This window comes from Tachypleus tridentatus, chromosome 2 (assembly GCF_004210375.1).
Source record: "Tachypleus tridentatus isolate NWPU-2018 chromosome 2, ASM421037v1, whole genome shotgun sequence".
Lineage (NCBI taxonomy): Eukaryota > Metazoa > Arthropoda > Merostomata > Xiphosura > Limulidae > Tachypleus > Tachypleus tridentatus.
Window position 1 is genome coordinate 48,998,732 of NC_134826.1, and position 20,265 is coordinate 49,018,996.

Sequence of the window (20,265 nt, forward strand, 5' to 3'; positions counted from 1 at the left end):
TTTCTATTGTCAGAGATGTGTATTACTACTTTGTAACAACTACGTCAGTTTTAGATACGTAGCAATACATATAGTGGTGTTATACACGATGCGGTACTTATACAGATGTATGACAGTACGTATGTGATAGTATTTTACATGATATGTAACAATATGTATGGTGGTGTTATACACGATGCGGTACTTATACAGTTGCATGACAGTACGTATGTGATAGTATTTTACATAATATGTAACAATACATATGGTGGTGTTTTACACGATGTGAAGTTGGCACGCACAAATAGACACGTTGTTTGTTTTGAAGTTCGCGCAATACAACACGAGCGCAGACAGCGCTAGCCGTCCCTAATTTTAGCAGTGTAATACTAGAGGGAAGGGAGCTAGTCGTCACCATCCACTGCCAACTGTTGGGCGGCTCTTTTACCAACGAATAGTGGGATTGGTCGTAATATTATAACTCCCCAAAGACTGAAAGGCTGTTTGGTGGGACGGGGATCCGAACCTGCGATCCACAGATTAGGAGTCGAGCTTCCCTAACCACCTGACCATGCAGAAAGGGGCACCGTAGGAGTAACATAGCAAGTTAAGATCTGGACGCCAACCCTATATGGTATTTCCTGGAAGCTAGTGAACGCATATCATGTAATGTTAAAATTTTGTAAGCGACTATAAAGACCACACATCTGCTTTGTTTGTATACACTATCAGTATTACTCGATGTTGCCCGGATTTTCGAAAAAAAGACCAAAAAACTATTCTCTCTGTTTCTCCATTCCATAGGTAAAAAAATAAAATAAAAAATTGATGAATTTATGAAAATGAACAACAAAACCATGGATGGGAAACTGCGAACCTGTTTTAAATCAGGGCTTTTTGTGAATGTGATACCGTATTCACTTTATGACGTTGATGTGTGAAGTATATAACAAAAGGAATGCAATATTGTATTTTACAATGTAATAATAGACAAAAAAATCCACTTTCAGGTATCAAACCTTCCAAAAAAAACATATAGCAAAATACATTCATTGGCTTTAATTTCAGTTTACACAATAAGTATTTATAAATATAAGCGTTACTCTCTAATCTATTTTATGGTAGACAGCATAATTTTATTCTATAAGTTAGGCCTAATGTCTGCTTTTTACTTTAATACAAAGCATTCTAATTCTGCATGTATTTCTTTCGTGTCTGAAGTAAAATACGTGATGTATTATAGATGTATAATTAATAATATATAACTCAGTAGGCCTATCTATTCTAAGTCTAATAAAAAATACAGTTTTTGGGTGGAAGATGGGTTGAAACCAAGCCTTTGCAACTGGTAGACTAGGTTTAAAATATCATTGTAAACAATACAATTTAAGCCTTATTCTTTTTACATATTCCATTTTATGGCAGACGGCATAATTTTATTTTATAGGCTAGGCCTACTGTTGCTTTTTCGTACACGACATTCTAAATCTGCATACATTTCTTTCGTGTGTAAGATTTGATTTATAAATACATAAGTCAATAATGCAATATTCTAAATTCAGTGTTAACTCAAACTTATCAAAAAATGTCAAAATTACGCAGAATTTATTACTGTATATTTATAACACACGTCGTGTGTGTTAACAATAAAATTATCGGTTAGACAGCAGACGACAGACGCGTACGTGAGCGCAAAATTATCGTTTGATGCATTTGCACATGAGAAAAGTGTTAACTTAACCTGCGCAGTGAAAGAAAGCATAGGACAAATAAGCAAGTAGTTTGAGCTTTATATATATAGAGATACGTACAAATGTAGATGTTAGGAAATTTTGAAAACTTAAAGGATTTTTATCCTTTATTTTCTATCGGATTCGAAAATGTATTTCATACATCTGACACTTTAATATCTGTACACAGAGAGAAATAGCGTTTAATATGCCTCACGATTACTGTTTGGTCTGTGGAAATTAATGAAAAGGAAAAAAAAAATTGTATATATTCCAGTGCTTAATTTCTAGAAAGAAAAAAATATCATACCTCCTGATGAGGGAGGAATTTGAGTTTTTGAAAGACAATAATTTAAACGTAATTTAGGTAACTGTTTGTAATGGAGCTATGTACAATCGAGAGGAAGTCTTGAAATTAATTTTAATGTTTCTGCCTTGAAATAAAAACAACAAGACCAATAACACACACACACACACAAGCAAAATCTAAAATACGTTCAGCATTCCACATCCGTTCAGACCAATAACAATTTTAGCATCGTTTTAATCTATTAATATTTGTTATGTCAGTGTATACCCAACTGATTAATTATGAATATGCGTGTGTGTATATGTTAGTACGTGGGAGAAACGATTGGGTTGATTGCTTGTGTGCATCTCTCCCAGTTTGTGTTTAAGCGGCTGTCATAAAGAACTGGGGCAGATGTGAAATAATTGTCTATCTACCCATTGAATTCATTCCTGAAATATTGAGGTACACTTATCAACCTCTTATGGAATTATAGTATAAACAATCTTTCTGTAAATAGCCGTGAACAATTTCGGTAATAGAGGTTATGTCAAAGGTAAACTGTAAAACAAAACTAAGCACGTAAACATTCGAAACAGTGATCGACACAACGGATAAAACTGAATTCATCATGGACTTTTGGAAGTTTCTGTGTGCTTTATGGAGAAGCGAAGGTGAGTTATCGCTAGTAAGATTTTTTTTTTCTCATTACTTGAACCTTAATAGAACCCAGAGCAAGAAAATCTACAGTTTGTCCTGGATTCGTGTAAATATATGCTGGTTACTTGTTCACACATACAATCACCAAGTTACAGTACAGGACTTTTGGTTTGTTTTGAATTTCACCAAAAGCTACACGAGGACTGTCTGCGCCAGCAGGCCCTAATTTAACAGTGATAACCTTGAGGGAGGGCGGATAGTCATCACCACCCACCACCAACTCTTGGGCTACTCTTTTACGAACGAACGAATAGTGGGTTTGGCCGTTACATTATAATGCCCCTAAGGGTGAAAGGGCAAAAATGTTCGGTGTAACGGGGATTTTAACCTACGACCCCCATATTTCGAGTCAAGTGCCTTAACTATCAGAACAAGCCAGGCTAGGACTTGCGGAACGTGCGGTACTTGAAATTCTGTTGGATGTTTATTTTAATTATCTTGACTTTTATGTGTATAAAGTTTTACGTTTATACCTCGGTGGATGAATTGTAAATCTTGGAGGTTTATGGGTTTTGATATTCTTCATGGGCGCAGTATAGGCAGCCCATTGTTTGGCTTTACGTTTGAACTTTCATAAGTTGGAAACGTGTACATACTTTGTTTTTATTTCTCTGAAGTAATGTCGAAGTCACTTTTACTGAACAGTTTAAGATTTTATTTGCGACACTCGCTTATATAAATTAATCTTATCTATTACTCCATCAGTAAAGTACTACAGATCTTTCTCTCTGGACTTCTGTTTGCTTGTGTGTAGTGGTAGGAACTGATTTTTTTCCATTGTAAGTATTATTTAGGAACGTTAACGTGTAAGTAGAAAGTTTTGGACATGATGCGCTTACTAGAAATGTAAAAACTGACAATATAATTTTATAACAAACTTTAGTAGACAGTAACTTTTTCTTTTGTTTAAATATCTTACAGCTTGTTAACACAGATCTTTAATCCTGTTTAATAGTATAGTTCTCTGTTTAAGGACCAATACATTTTCTCGGGCTCAAAAATCCGATGTTTAGGAACTTTGTGTATCATTAAAGCTTCTAAAGACCAGATATTTGAGTTCAGGGACCTAGTTTCTCAGCATAATCTCCAAAGGGTAAAACGTTGTGTTCAAGAGCTTTGTTTGTCAGTGTAGTTTCTTAAGGCCAGAACTTCTCGCTCGAAAAATCTTGTTGTATCCTTCCATTATTTTGTTAAATGACTCGAAATATTTGATATAATCACACCAACAACATCTGGAAGAACAAATGTCATCTCGTGAGGTAGTGCCGCTAGTAAAACTATCGTGAAAGTTCCAAGTTTCACTGTGTCGGTATTTGGGTATTGATGTTGTTAAATACCCAGGAGGGTCAGGTACATTTGACCTCTTCCTCCCTCCCGAACGATTATCGTGAAAACCTGAAATAAGCACTGTATTTAAAACAACAACAACAACAAAAACTACGACGTTTCCTCGCGGCTAAAGCAAAACAATAAGGAAGTGACGAAATCAAACAGGAAACACGTAACTTCAAATACAATGCGCTGTTGTGTAGCGCATGGAAAAGCCACACAAAAGATCTTCCATACTCTTATAACCATTTTGTTCGAGGAATAACTGTAATGAGAGATGTTATAAGATATTTTAAGCAAATAGGCTTTAGATTTGAATAAGTCAAACCAAATACCTGCAGTTAAATATTTAACGAAGTTGGTTGTGAGAATACGGTATCGATGTTCCTGCAGAGTAATGGTAGTCATAGAAGATAATCACATTTCCGGTTTTTTATTACTCCACTCGTTGACTCGGTAGTAACTTTGAAGTGCCCATAGTGCTAGAATTCGTGTTTGACTCTTGCTAGCAACTCGATGCAGGTAACTGATTGTTTTGTTCTGGGTTTTTCAGATACACCTCGGGTTCTAATAATACTGCACTGTGATTTCAAACTCTTAAGTCTGGTACGTGTATCATGATGGTGATGGACCACACCTTTGTGTCATAGCGTGACTTCAGCCAGTCGTATTTAGTAGTCACATCAGTTAGTCACAAACAAGACACTCCTCACTTTTTAATAAGTTCCATCTCAACTGCAGTGAAAGAGATGATTTGATTGATTAGGGATGTGTGTGGGTGGGGACGAATGTCCAACCAATACTTTAAAAACGTCTCAGTAGAAAATACTAAGTTATAAAATATGCTGTGAGTGTTGTAACTAATGGCTCCTATAGTGTAACAGAATCTGAATCTAGTTTTGTTTCTATTTAAGCCACTAGAGAGAATAGTTCCTCATTACCGTACTGTATTTGGGCTTTACCGTTTAAAGTGCAACAGCGTGGTTTCCGTGTCTCACAAAATTGTTGTGTGTGTTGGAGAGACGTCACTGAGAGTATGGAAAATTAAGAAATGTGCACGAGGTGGTCAATTTTAGATTCACTTTAATGTGAAAGTAACTGAGCTAAGTCACATAATCAGTATCCATAACATGTAACAAAAGAGATATTGGAGTCAAACAGACAACTTCAATTCCTCATAGCAAGTTATAACAAAATAGACCTTTTAGTCAAATAGATAACACTAATTCATCTCAGTAAATTATAACAAAACAGACATTGTATTCAAATAGATAATTCTAATTCATCTCAGTAAGTTATAACAAAACAGACATTGTAGTCAAATAGATAACCCTAATTCATCTCAGTAAGTTATAACAAAACAGACATTGTAGTCAAATAGACAACCCTAATTCTTCATAGTAGAACGTATGGTATTTTACAGCCCCAGTTTATCATCCGTTTATACTTGCATTAATATGTTCAGTAAATAAATTTCAGCCTAAAATGTTTAGTAATATAATAGTCTTGTAAATATTTCTTGCAGTAAAATCGAACAGACTTTTAGAAAACTGAGTTTTATGATTAAACAGTCGTTATCTTTGAAAGTTTGAATTTTGTGTAGTGTAAAGACACTACCAAACAGATCAACTAGTGTATAGTTTCGTTTTAATTATAGTGACAGAAAAACCAAGTACCTCCCTGTATACCTCCCCCCCTTCTGAATGGATAATCGTGCTCTGGTCAAAGCGGAAATGTACACGACATCACTTAGTTTTTCGGCTCACTGCTTCGTAGAACAATCTGAATGACCTCTATTGTATAAACCGGAAGTTAAATAAACAGAACAGTTGTCCTTTCCCTTGTTGGTAGGAGGAGGTGGGGTTATTCCACGAACCATCTCTCGTCAGGCATGAACTAAATGTATATGAACGAAAAGAGCCTTTTGCTGACTCACATTCTCGTCCAATAAGATTTATTTAAAGTATATTTATAGGAACACAGTTAAATTATCTCCATCACGGGATGTGTCTAGGACCACGCTTTCTGTGTATATTACTCATTATTGGGTAAAAAAGAAAACATTATTTCAACATTTTTCAAGTCATTTTTTACACACTTTCTATTTATCGAATCGGACATTTTGAAATCCGAATGGTCAACAAGTTTAGCCGTAAACAGAGGTTGATTTGTTTTGAATATCGCGCCAAGCTACTTCAGCGTGGGGACGTTATAATGTTACGGTCAATCCCACTACTTGTTGGCCAAAGAGTAGTAAAACGTTGGGCACTGGAATTGACAAGAAGTCAAACAATTCCCTCACTGTTCTTCTAGTCATATTGACCAATTCAATCAAGTTCCTCCCCTCAAACTTTCACACTCATTCCACACACACACACTCTCTTCTTTCCTAGCGTAATTTTGAAGTGCTCAACCAGAAAGAAATGCAGCTTGTTAACATGATCTACCGTCATTTCTGAGGCTACACTTTACGAACGAATAATGGAATTAGCCTTGATATTGTAACGCTCCTGTAGCTGAAAGGGCAAGCATGTTCTTTAACGGAATTTGTATCCGAGATCCTCATATTGTGAGCCCTAATCACCAGGCTATGGCAAGCCTCGAATGATTGCGTTACTTCAGTTCGATATCTAAATGAAGTGTGTAATTGAAAGCTTTAACGAGATGAACAAATCACAGGGTCTTAAATAAGACCAAAACGGTTTCCTGGAGGATGGGAGTGAACAAATAAAGTTAGTGTAAGAATGGGTGTCTGTTATGCAACATTTTATGATACGTCAGAAAAGCTAGTAGTTTGATCGTTAATATTATATCGAGCATTTCTCTTTCTTAAAAAACAAAAAAAATTAAGACCCCGACGTGTTTGGATCGTTCTCAACTTATCACTCTTGTGTTTTACTTTGTTATTTATTTCCTCTGTACTTTATTATTTGTCTTAAACATTTACTGCATAAGTGGTCATTAACAAAAACTAGGCGTTCCAGTTTATTCAGAAAAGAAGGTAAAGCATATGGCGATATATTTATCTGGTTGACCAATAACAGTAAAGGTTATGACCGGATTGTACTCTTGACACACTTCCTAAACCTTATCGCAAAATTAGAGACAATTTTTTCCGCAGAACATAAGCAAGTCCTTTCAGAGACTTTGTGCCTAATCTGATAAGCCATATTCTAGATTATAGCAGCATATCATTGAATTAGAAAGTACACCAACTAGCTGGTAAGCTACAGTCCCTGGATAACCTGGTAAGATTTTTGAATGATGTTCTCAATAGGATAGTATGTAGACCGAGGAAACGGGTCACACTGGCCAACTTGAAGAGTCGAGGAAAGAAAGAGTGTGTGTGTGTGGAATGAGTGTGAAAGTTTGAGGGGAGGAACTTGATTGAATTGGTCAATATGACTAGAAGAACAGTGAGGGAATTGTTTGACTTCTTGTTTTAAGCTTAAAATAGTTGTGTTTGTTTGTTTGTTTAAATTTTGCGCAAAACTAATTGAGAGCTATCTTTCTCGCCGTCCCTAATTTAGCAGTGTAAGACTACAGGGATGGCAGTTAGTCATCACCACCCACCGCCAACTCTTATGCTACTCATTTGCCAACGAATAGTGGGATTGACCGCACATCATAACGTCCCCACGGCTGAAGGGGCGAGCATGTTTGGTGTGACGGGGATTCGAACCTGCCACCCTCAAATTACAAGTCGAGCGCTCTAACCACCTGGCCATACCGAGCACAAAATAGTTTTATAAGTTCTTTCAAAGTAATCTTATGTGTATTGGGTAATTGACGTTAAATTATTTTTTAAAAAAGTGACACAATAATTAATCATCGAAAGGCGTAACGGAAAAATAACTGCGATCAGCAGCCGCATATATGTGTAAACTGGACATTATAACTGGAGGGAGGGCGTAACGTAAAAATAACTGTGGTCAGCAGTCGCATATATGTGTAAACTGGACATTATAACTGGAGGGAGAAAAGCCTGTGCTTGGTCAGTGCTAAACTCCTTTAGCGTCTAAATAAATAATTTTGCATTTGTTTAAGCTCTGCCTACCACGGATATCAAAACATGGTCTTTAGCGTTATAAACCCTCAGAATTACCGTTGAACTACCTGAGAGGGTATTTTTACAGTTATAATAGTTTAGTTGTTTGTTTATTTATTTTATGAACTTCGCGCAAAGCTACACGAAGGCTATCTGCGCTAGCCGTCCCTAATTTAGCAGTGTAAGACTACAGGGAAGGCAGCTGGTTATGATCACCCACCGCCAACTTTTGGGCTACTCTTTTACTAGCGAATAGTGGGATTGATCGTTACATTATAACTCCCCCCACGGCTGAAAAGGCGAGCATGTTTGCTGTGACGGGGATTCGAACCCGCGACCCTCGGATTACAAGTCGAGTGCCTAAATTACCTGGTCATGCTGAGCCAGATAAGTTGAAAAGTCATTGAAACTTACACAAATATGAACTTGAAAGTAGCTGTGTGGGATCTTTTCTGTTTCATACAATATGTTGTAATAGAAAAAAAAGTTTAATGTTGTTTCATAGTTGCATAAAATTGGCGTATAATAGGAAAGAAATGGTTTTATTTCAATAAAACATTTTTCAGTCGAAAACAAGAGATTAAAATTTTCAAAAAATGATTTGAAAATACAAAATGCATAATTATATTTGAAAAAACAGTTTTGTCTGAACACAAAACAAAAATTATGATAATTCACTTTGCCTTATTCCTGTATAAACGACTAGATTGAAAACTGTAATAAAAACTTGAATAGTTGACATCAAGTGCAAAATAAACTGCAAAGTCAACAATAGCTGAACTGCCTTTTCCACAAGTTCTGTTTGTAACTTAAGGCTTGAAACTTGAATTTCGTAACGATGAGTCAAAGGAGGTGATTCCATTCAATGATTTTCCAGTCAAAACAAGTGCTTTTTTAAAAAAAAAATTAAACTTTATTTTTAATGACTGGTTAACATAAAATTACCTTTCAAATTATTGGGATGTTTTATGATTTTAGGGATGGCTGACTTTTCTCTCTCCATAAAATAGTATATTTTTAACATATCTCAAATTTTCTGTCGGTTTAACCGGGTTTCGATACCCGTGGTGAGCAGAGCACAGATAGCTCGTTGTGTAGCTCTGAGATTAATTCAAAACAATTGAATCTGGTGGTTATGAAGGATATGGTTTCATTTTCCTAGAAGCTACACTTTGTAGGGTTGCAGTTATAATAGCTTCATAAAAAAGTAAATACTTTGCAGAGTAGAGTTCGAACCCGTGATTTTGGTTAGCGGGAAGAAGGTGCTGACCAACGAAGTAATTAGGTGCACATTATGAGAAACTTTCACTTCACTTCATTATTTTACTAGTTTCGAAACTTGGACAAATCTTAATAGATGTTATTCAATCTTTTAAAGTTCGGTTTCACGTGTTGCTGTTTAAATAGGTTTCGCCAATATAGAGTTATAAATAGAAACTTTACTAGCGTAACTATTAAATCATCCTGGGCAACTGTAAGATTTCTGAATAAATGAAATCTGAATAGAACAGGACTTGAATATCCACATGGGCTTGGCATGGGCAGATGGTTAGGGTGTTCATCTCGTAATCTGAGGGTCGCGGATTCGAATCCCCGTTACACCAAACATGCTCGGCCTTTCAGCCGTGGGGGTGTTATAATGATCAGTCAATCCCACTATTCGTTGGTAAAAGAGTAGCTCAAAAGTTGGTGGTGATGTCTGTCTGCCTTCCCTCTAGTCTTACACTGCTAAATTAGTGACGGCTAGCGCAGATAGCCTTGGTGTAGCTTTGCGTGAAATTCAAAACAAACAACCAAATCGAATCTGCACCTACTAGTTTAATTAACAAAGTTTAGGATTGCATGTTCTGATCCCACTTCGTTTTGATTTTAAATCTAATTTCGAAAAGTTACACTTACTTAAAGAGATGGTTCCAGTGATATGTAATCAAAGGATAAAGTTAACTCAAGCAACATTAGTTTTGATGTCAACATGAAGAGAGCAAAAAACAAGTAATCAATTTATGTCAAATCTTTGCTGTTGTTTAGGTTTTATTTATTTCGTATGAGTTTAAATTAGATCCAATATATATCGTCTGTTGTACAGTGATCGGCAGCTTTTGTGTAAATACATTTGATTTTGGACACAAAGATTTACCTATAACTATCGTATTTGAAACTAAACTGATTAACCTGATCTCTAGTTGACGTGATAACGTACTCATCATACATGTTTTGACGTCGTATCCTTCGGTTGGTCGATGGTAAGTTTAGTGACTTACAGTGGTAAAATCCGGGGTTCGATACTCCACAATGGCACAGAATGCGGGTAACCCAACAATGAGCTAATATCTAATAATAAACAACTACTTCTAAGAAGTTATCTGTGTGATAAGAAGTTTCGAGAAACTACCGTATGTTTACACTTGTTGATATAACGTGACGGCTTCCAGGAAAAATTAAAAATCGATAAGCTCGTGCACGTGACGTTACGTATCTTTTGTACGATATCATACTGAAAACCAGCCTTTCTTGTGTACATGTTGCGCAACGACATAAGCGAATTGTAATAGGACGTGTTTATGTTTGGCATCTTTCCTTACAGTAAACAACATGGACATTACTACAAATAGGATTGTAGGTCTTTTTTTATTAAATTTAAATAAACCTTTTATCGAACCTTTATTTCCCTAGTAATAAAAAAATAATATTTGCGACAATTTGTTACGCACTTTTTGTTTTTCGAATACCTAAAATATTTGAGTTTTTAATAATTCATTTCAAAGCGCTATTGACTGTTTCAAGTGCAAATAACTCTGTTATCGTATCGTTATTCTAGTTTCTAAGGGTTAAAACAAACACACCCACACAAGTTGTTTTTTTTTTGACGTACAATCCCCGCCTCCCACAATGTAACATAGCGTGTTTCTTAAGGAAATAGTACATACGTATACATCTAAGCCTACGTCACATAATAAGTGTTTGTCGTGTCAATAAGTTCTTTATACAGAGTCCTATTATAAGCTTCAAAACTTTCCAGACGACTCTATTCACCTTCCTTCTCGCATGTCCCTAGACGTAATTTACACAAAGCACACGTTTGATATCCAAGAAAGGTAGAATGTTGGTTAATCATCTATTTGACTTAGAGACGGTTGCTTACAGGGTATAACTGAGTGAACGAGATGCTATCATCAATAACTTGGTGGGCGGTTCGCAATCTCGCGCTTGTTGACATAATTATCTATAGGAAGTTCTGTTTCTCAGTCAGTACAATTCATGTGCTTTGCGAGTTGTAGTAATATTTCTTGTCGTGATAATACGTACTAAGTACGGCAGTAGCATCTTTCCCATCGTTTCCGGAACTGTTATTTTTCCTTCTTTGTTTATTTCCGTTTCACCTAGCTTTCAGACATCGCATTCGTCTCGATAATTCGTACATTATTGGTTCTCACTGTCCGGTATCTTATGCTGTTCAGTTCTATGTAAAGCACTGTAGCGGAAGTGAGGCGTCCAGTGGCTATCCGAGACAAAGTGACTTCACATTTACCGAACAAGTAGAAATACCGTGTAGGTGGACGTTTATGTTCCTCGCACAAGATAGTTTGTGCTCTCTTTCAAGACTCTAACCATGAGAAAATTCGAAATTATGCTTCGCACGCAAATCTTTTATTGCATTCGAAACATCTGTCAGTGGACGCTGAGTATTTATTCTCTACCTTGTAACAACGTTTTATTATTTTAAACACTGACCATGGATTCTTTCGGCCGTGAAGCAAACATTATCTTCTAGTTCACGTGTTTTGAACCCTTTCTACCACGCAAGTGGACATTAACTGGCTGGCTGTGTCCTAAAAGCTTCAAGTAAAAATGAGGCACTGTGCAATTGTTTTATTATTTGAAGCCTCGCTAGACCAACGTAACTACTGACCTTTTCCGTAATAGTAACGGTCCGGTTGTTTTCTGTGAGCGGCAAAGACATGTCTAGTCGGCGATTGTGGACATCTCTTATTCGGCGCAAGCACCATAATAACCGTGAGTTTTTCGAGTGTCTTAGAAGTAACTAGTTCGTTGTTTTGTTCACATATCTGTCTGTCTATATATATATATTTAACATTTTCTTTTCAGATTATTATCCAACAGTTGTTGTTTTTGTTAAGATCAGAAGAAAAGGTTTATTTTATGCCCTGGAGGGACTTCTTTCAAGGGGCCCATGACCCCCCTCCCCATACTCTTTCCATGTGATTTGTTATTATTAAAAAAACAGGTGATTTGTGGAGTTACTATGGTTGTTTGTGTTTAAGCACAAAGTTGCATAATGGACTACTGATCTCTTGCCCACCCAACCACCACGGGTATTGAAACTTGTCCTTCATGATGTTTTGTTACTTGGATAATCAGTTTATTTATGGAAAATTATGTTACCATTCATCTCTGAAACTTGGAACTGGTTGGTCAGTTGTACGTTCTAATTGGTTTCAGAGGTATGTAGAGTTAACGTTGGATATTCTGATAGTTCAGTCAGACTTAGAACTATTTTACTGGTTGTACGTTCCACCTGATTCTCGAGGTGTGTAGAGTTAACGTTAGAGATTGTAGCAGTTTAATCAGACTTGGAGCTGATTTATTGGTTGTACGTTCTAACTTGTTCCTTATATTTCATAATATCAAAATTTGATATTGGTTTTGTAGGCTACCATTTGAGATGTGACCACAGCATTAAAGATTGTATGTGACTGGTTCTTTCCACCTGATAATATAGGAGTATAAACTGGTCTTAAAGTATATCGTATCTATTTAAATATCAACAACACAAGGTCACGCACAGCAGATGTAGAATGAAAATAATAAATATATAATCATATTTGTATTCCAATCTGTTATAAAAACAATAATCAGATTGTTCAATATTCTCTAGAGTAAACAGATCAGAAAAGATCGCGATCTGAATGTTCTTTAAATTGTTTTTGTTTTTGAATTTCGCGCAAAGTTACACGAGAACTATCAGCGCTAGGCGTCCCTAATTTATCAGTGTAAAACTATAGGGAAGGCAGCTAGTCATCACCACCCTCCTCCAACTCTTGGGTTACTATTTTTCCAACGAATAGTGGGATTGACTGCACGAATATTTCCCCCACACACTAACGGCTGAAAGACGAGTATGTTTTGTGTGACGGGGATTCGAACCCGCGACCCTCGGATTACAAGTCGAGTGCCTTAACCACTTGGCCATGCCCGACCTGTTCTTCAGAAGCTCTAGATAGATCAGACGTACGTCTGCAATCAGAACTTGTTTCGAAGTGGCCACTCATGCGGTGACAGTTCAAAGTTCATTAGGCTTTAGTCGTGTTTTATGAAGTGAATGAATTTTTCCTTGTTGACTTCACGAGTCGGTTATAATAATGAACCTTTCGTATCAGTCTCGTAATTTCACGGGAGTGCTAGGCCTAATAACATTTTGCTGGACCTACTTAAAATATGCGCTTAGGGTGTTTCGACTCGGTTGTGTTGGTGACGTCTGTGCACAGTTTGTTACAACATTTGTGTATGTGCGCTTCTTTTTGGAATATAACAGGTGTGCATAATTCTGATAAATAAAGTACTTGAAACAGAAGATTCTCTGGAATTCAGAAATTGTTTTCCAATGTTCCATAAGAAGACGTTAATCGGAAAAGAAAAACTCTTATTACTTAATGTGTAATAAAGTCTTTCACACGATTAATTGACTAAACTTTTTACCGAATAATATAGTTATTCTTTGATATGTGAATGTTCGTATTATGAACCGAAGTTTTGGATATTGAAGAAGTATCCCTACTTGTTTTATTCGGCCTGTTTGCAGTGACGAATTTAGGGCTCTGTGGGCCCAGGGGCTAATAATTTTATAGGTCCCACATCCCATGTCATTTTACATAAAATAAAATTACCAATGGACCCTAGGGCTTGAGCCCCCTCTAGCCCCTACTTAAATAGCCACTGTCTGTTTGCACGTTTCTTTGTATAATTTTATCTTGATGTCTCCCTCTTTCTCTGTCTACAACTCGAACATATTTGTGTTTGATTTAAAAAAAAAACAAGCGAGACAGAGGTTACGGATACTTGCGTATCTACAAAAGGCATGCTGTTACACGTAAACATGACACAGAGACCAGTCGAGTTCTATATATCAGAAATAGGTGTACAGTATAGTCTGCCTGCCGGCAGTATACGACGACGTACGAAACGTAATATTTTGACTGTATAGGAAGTACTTTACGAGTGTGTCAAATTTAGTTCGAAGCAAGATGTTAGCTCGAAGAAACCTGATGAATAAAACTCGAATTTTTTGTATAACTTTTTAGCTTCTGTAGTAGTGCTTTAATATTTCTTAATATTGCACGGTTACGAGAAAACAGCGCACAAAAGACTTGCTTGGTTCGGCATAACCTTAGTACACACAACTGCAGATTTTACTTACAGGAAAAAAAAGAAATCTCGTTTAGTCACGCTGCAAACGTTATTTGAGGCTTTGTTGATACATCAAGGTGAAAGCAATTTTGCTCTTGTTTTAGTTGTTTGTCTATTTGCCTGCATACGTTATAACCAGAAATAAGATCGTACAAGTTTCTAGAACAATATTAAATATTTATTGGAGGAGGGGGTGGGGAGAACGATAATTCAAGACAAAAATACAAATTTTCTTTTACGCCATCTTGAAACACGATTATTCTAGAATTAAAAGTTTAGAAGGAATCTTCTCGTATAATAAAATTCGCACTTATGTTATAATGAGGAGCTCTTATTTGTATTATTACATTGTTTTTATTATTTATTGTAAACTATCGTCTCAAAAATGTATGTAATATAATTGTTTAACTTCTTCCCCGCCGACAAAAAGGGACAGTTATTTAGTATTTTAATCATTGAATGGACCATTAAAAGTTGTCCCACTTTTAAAACCCAATTATTCTTTATTAGCCAGTGAATAAAATTCAATAGCACGTAAGAAAAGTTCGGCATGGCCGTGTGGTTAGGGCGATCGACTCGTAATCTCAGGTTCGCGGGTTCGAATTCCCGTCACACCAAACATGCTCGCCCATTTAACCATGGAGACGTTATGATGTGACGGTTAATCCCTCTATTTTAGTAAAATAGTTGGCAGTGGGTGGTGATGACTAGCTGCCTTCCTTCTAGTCTTACACTGCTAAATTAGGGACGGCTAGTGCAGGCAGCCCTTGTGTAGCTTTGCGCGAAATTCAAAACTAAGAAACAAACATTATGTAGATACAATGGACGAGCATGCTATGTCTAATGTGGTGCATTACAGGTTGACTGTGTTACAGTTTGTTAAATTGCATGTTATATTTTAAAATTAAATTCGGCACTCACGAAATGATACCTCCTACAACGCATGATCTAAGCAATCAACTTAGATTGTTAAAAGTTCAGGGCGTATCATTTCTTGAACCCTGGAGTCCTTGTCGGAACTTATTGGCATTATTACTTAATTTTGTTAACTTAGAATTAACCGTTTTTCAATAACAGTTGTTTTGATATTTTAACTAAGGGGCCTAAAATAAAATGTATATATTACATTTTTATAGACTTCTCAGCCGTATACATTTCATAGTCACTATTATTGATAAACACTCTCCTCGCGTTGATACATTTCCTCCTTGATAAGCGTGGGTTGTAAGAAGATAATAGAAGAAACACCCTCCGCTTTCGTACTGCCCGAAATTAGTTCGTAGAACATGGAAGATTTTTAATTGTTTCCAATTCGATGGATCGTTTTTGTAAGGAAATTGAACTTTGTATTTGGTTTGGTTTGTTTTGAATTTCGCGCAAAGTTACACAAGGGGTATCTGCGCTAGCCGTCCCTAATTTTACAGTGTAAGACTAGAGAGAAGGCAATTAGTCATCACCATTCACCGCCAACTTATGGACTACTCTTTTATCAATGAATAGTGGGATTGACCGTAACATTATAACGCCCCCACGACTGAAAGGGCTAGCATGTTTGGTGTGACGGGGATTCGAACTTGCGACCCTCAGATTACGAGTCGAGTGCCTCAACCACCTGGCCATACCGGGGCCCTTTGCATTTGACACAGTATCTTCTGTAGACACTTGTGTACCATTTGGAGACTTACTTGTTGACTCTTGGGTTGCAAATTAAATAAGATGACTCTTAAGTCTATGCCACTCTAAATCCAGACTATTTATGTGACAAGTAGTCTCACTAAAATACAATATATGTGTGCGTTGGAAACGATCTGGACTTTTGAGAGGACTACGTTATAGGATGTTCAAGTGCGAAGTTCTTCCACGTGGATGGTAAGTAAAGGATCTTTTGTAATCTTGTAATGTGCCATTAAAGCGAAGGGGAGGATTTTTCCTCGATGATAAACGCCAGTTTGGTTTTTTTATCCTAAAGTATGAATAACTGAGGAACGTGCCAAGAGCATTCAGGAAGGGAATTTTTATGACGACGTTCTTCTTATACACTGATTTATAACAAGTTATTACATAAATTCGTAAACAAACAGAATGACATTCATGAAACTCCATATACAGCCAGACTATCGCTTGCTCTAGAAGGATAAAAGAATAAAAATGATACTGATGTAATGGCGTTTTGTACGAATGATAATATGTTTCCTTTAAAATATTTTTTTTTTGTATTTTTGTTTCTTATTTATCAATTTGTGTTTTAAAACCCAGGTTTTGATAACCGTGGTGAGCACAGCACAGATAACGCATTGTGTATTTTTGTGCGCTTAACAACAAACGAACATAAGTTCATAGAAGTGGTCCAAAACTTGATCTACTGTTACTAAACTTCCGCCATTATTGGATAAATTTTGTTCTGAAAAGAATAATAGTACTATGTTTTTTGTTGTCTTTTTCACCGACTCATCTTCCGTCTAAGTCCAAGTTATTCCTGTTTGACTGAAGCCTTGAAAGAGTGCTCGAGGCGTCGCATGTTTCCTTAAAAGCGCTTGTGAAGGAACATCTTTTTCTGGTTGACATTTACATTGAAAGTTTTACAAGAAATGGACCCAAAAAGGATGTGTACGTATCTTAGTAACTTCAGTCTAACAAACTTCCAATTATATGTTTCGTAGCTTTTTCCACTTCTGTAGTTTTCCAACAATTAGTTAACACCACTGCAGAATACACTTTTTTTTTTTTCGATTTTCATTTGTTTCAGATTAACTTACCTGTTTACATAAGCATCAGATGAGGCTAACAGACAGAAACGCAAAGGAACAACGACTTTCATTGCTGCTAATAACTCATTATCCACACAGAAGAGACATTAAGTTTGGAGTAACTAATATTTGGACCACTCTGTACGTGTCATTTCTATATGGTCGGTAGAGATTTTAATTTTTATATATGATGCAAAGGTACGAGCCAAGGAACGTGTGGCTGTGGACAAATTAGATACCCATTCAGCATTCCAAGTTATGAGTTACTTAATGTGTTAGTAAAAGGGCATCAATCAGTAAAGCCCCCTAATCACATTAACTGCTAAATGCGGGCGTGATGCTGTATGGTAATAGCATAGCATCAGCTGCAATGTGTTTCTTTGAAAGGCAGCAGCTACACGCTTATAAATATTTATCAGAGAACGTGATATAGTCATGAACTTGCGCACCGACCCTGTTTTGTAGCTCGAATGTTTTTAATTTCTTTTTCTCTTTTGGTTGTGTTTTTAATGTTAAACTAACTAACTTATAAACTCGTATATACTACATTATATCTTAATTTGTAGTTTCTCTGCTGTTTGCTTTGGTTCATAAATTTGAGGCTAAGCAAATAACAACAAAACGAAAGAAAAATAATTTTATATTTCCACCATTTTGCTAGAAGTGTAGTTTGTTACAGGAAGGTCTTTGTCATTTCACTTCTGTACGAAGATACCATTGAATTTAGTTGGAAAAATTACATACTCTCTGTAAAACGTGTTTTTATATAGACTGAATGATTTATAGTTGGCATTGGACATTGTAAGGTTTTTTTTTTATAGTTGGTATTGGGTATTGTAAGCTTTTGTAGTTGGTATTGGGTATTGTAAGTTTTTGTAGTTGGCATTGGACATTGTAAGGTTTTTATAGTTGGTATTGGGTATTGTAAGTTTTTGTAGTTGGCATTGGACATTGTAAGGTTTTTTTATAGTTGGTATTGTGTATTGTAAGCTTTTGTAGTTGGCATTGGACATTGTAAGGTTTTTTTATAGTTGGTATTGTGTATTGTAAGGTTTTGTAGTTGGCATTGGACATTGTAAGGTTTTTTTTTATAGTTGGTATTGTAAGCTTTTGTAGTTGGCATTGGACATTGTAAGGATTTTTTTTTATAGTTGGTATTGTAAGCTTTTGTAGTTGGCATTGGACATTGTAAGGTTTTTTTTTATAGTTGGTATTGTAAGCTTTTGTAGTTGGCATTGGACATTTTAAGGTTTTTTTTAAATAGTTGGTATTGGGTATTGTAAGTTTTTGTAGTTGGCATTGGACATTTTAAGGGTTTTTTTTAATAGTTGGTATTGGGTATTGTAGATTTTTGTAGTTGCCATTGGACATTGTAAGGTTTTTTTTTATAGTTGGTATTGGGTATTGTAAATTTTTGTAGTTGGCATTGGACATTGTAAGGTTTTTTTTTTTTATAGTTGGTATTGTGTATTGTAAGCTTTTGTAGCTGGCATTGGACATTGTAAGGTATTTTATAGTTGGTATTGGGTATTGTAAGTTTTTGTAGTTGGTATTGTGTATTGTAAGCTTTTGTAGCTGGCATTGGACATTGTAAGGTTTTTTATAGTTGGTATTGTGTATTGTAAGCTTTTGTAGTTGGCATTGGACATTGTAAGGTTTTTTTTAATAGTTGGTATTGGGTATTGTAAGGTTTTGTAGTTGGCATTGGACATTATACGTGTTTTGAAATGGTTCGTGTCAGATACAAAATGGCAATACATACATTTGGTTTTAATTCCTTAACTATAGAAATACTTCTGACAGTGTATAGAAATACGTACTTCTGACAGTGTTTATTTACTTACTAATGTTGATGAGTTAATCAATGAAATACAGTGGGTATTTTTATAGGAATGTAAGATCCTTAATAATACAGAGCCCTTAGAACGCTGAGCCACTTGAGACATAATGTATGTATATATATTAAACTTTACAACCGTAGGCACGATATAAACACCATATTATATACATATAAACATATTCCTTATTTAGTCCCTTATGGATTTTTAAAGAATAAGAACGTACAATAGTATTTCAACCACACTATGCCCGTCATATCCATGCTTATAAAGATTGGAATACATTGTATCATCAGTTGGGTACCCTCGCTGTTAACGATACTTTCGGCCATAAATCCAATAACATCTCACGATTTTCGTCCAGGTTAGGATACGTAGGGTGGTCCCAAACACATATACTCGGCTACCTATGAAAAAAAAATTGTCTATAAAATTTTAATAAGAAATAAAAAGTATCATATTAAATATTTCCACCAACATTGTTTATAAAAAAAAATATTAAAGGAAAAATAAAATATGGCTTTCATAAGTAATACAAGCTTCAAGTTCTGTCGCATATTTTCTTTATTAACTATGTGTTTATGGATTACGTTATAACCATTAAGGCATCTATTAGTTTTTTATGTTCGTTGCGTTTATGTTTGAGTGGGTTTTGTTTCAACTCATGATTCTGTGTGGATATTTATATTTAGGTAATGACAATTGAACAAGATTAAAAATAATTTCAAATAATTCTTTTTATAGGAGAAAAAACCCACATGCAAACTCGAAATATCAGAGTGTGAAGTGATTCGTTATGAGTCATTACTGCTGTTTCCTTGTTGTCCTACGGCAAACTTCTTTCAAAGAAGTAGCTACTTACGTCACAGAAACGTATTATACTGCAATAACGTAAATACTGCCTTGTATCATCACGTGACATTTACGCTGCTGAAGGCACTTTAATTTGTGGTAAATGTTATTATGATGATTTTTGGGTGGCAGAAATTAAGGTACTTTCCGCTTCCTGCACAAGATAGTAAATAAAGTGAATCTTTGACGTCACATTTTGTTTCTGATGTTAAAATATTTTTTCCCATAGTTTATAAAACAAAATCATTATATTTCCTACCCACCTCCTTAGTGGTACAGCGATAAGCTTGGGAATCTATAGCGCTAT

General features: G+C 35.8%; 1 protein-coding gene across 5 annotated transcripts in view; it reads left to right on the plus strand.

Moving 5' to 3' along the window:
* Positions 1-20,265, plus strand: part of LOC143243175 (ras GTPase-activating protein raskol-like) — a 199,953-nt gene that overhangs the window by 113,743 nt on the left and 65,945 nt on the right. Inside the window, exon 1 of one of the 5 annotated variants that reach the window (XM_076486997.1) lies at positions 11,078-12,109. The exons of 3 other annotated variants lie outside the window; for them this stretch is intronic. Coding sequence is in view for 1 of the 2 variants with exons in the window: in XM_076486978.1 (XP_076343093.1) it covers positions 12,055-12,109 (55 nt within the window). In the remaining variant the exon portion in view is untranslated. Of the gene's footprint in view, positions 1-11,077; positions 12,110-20,265 lie in introns of those variants that run through there. One more of the 5 variants, XM_076486978.1, reaches the window with a different exon arrangement.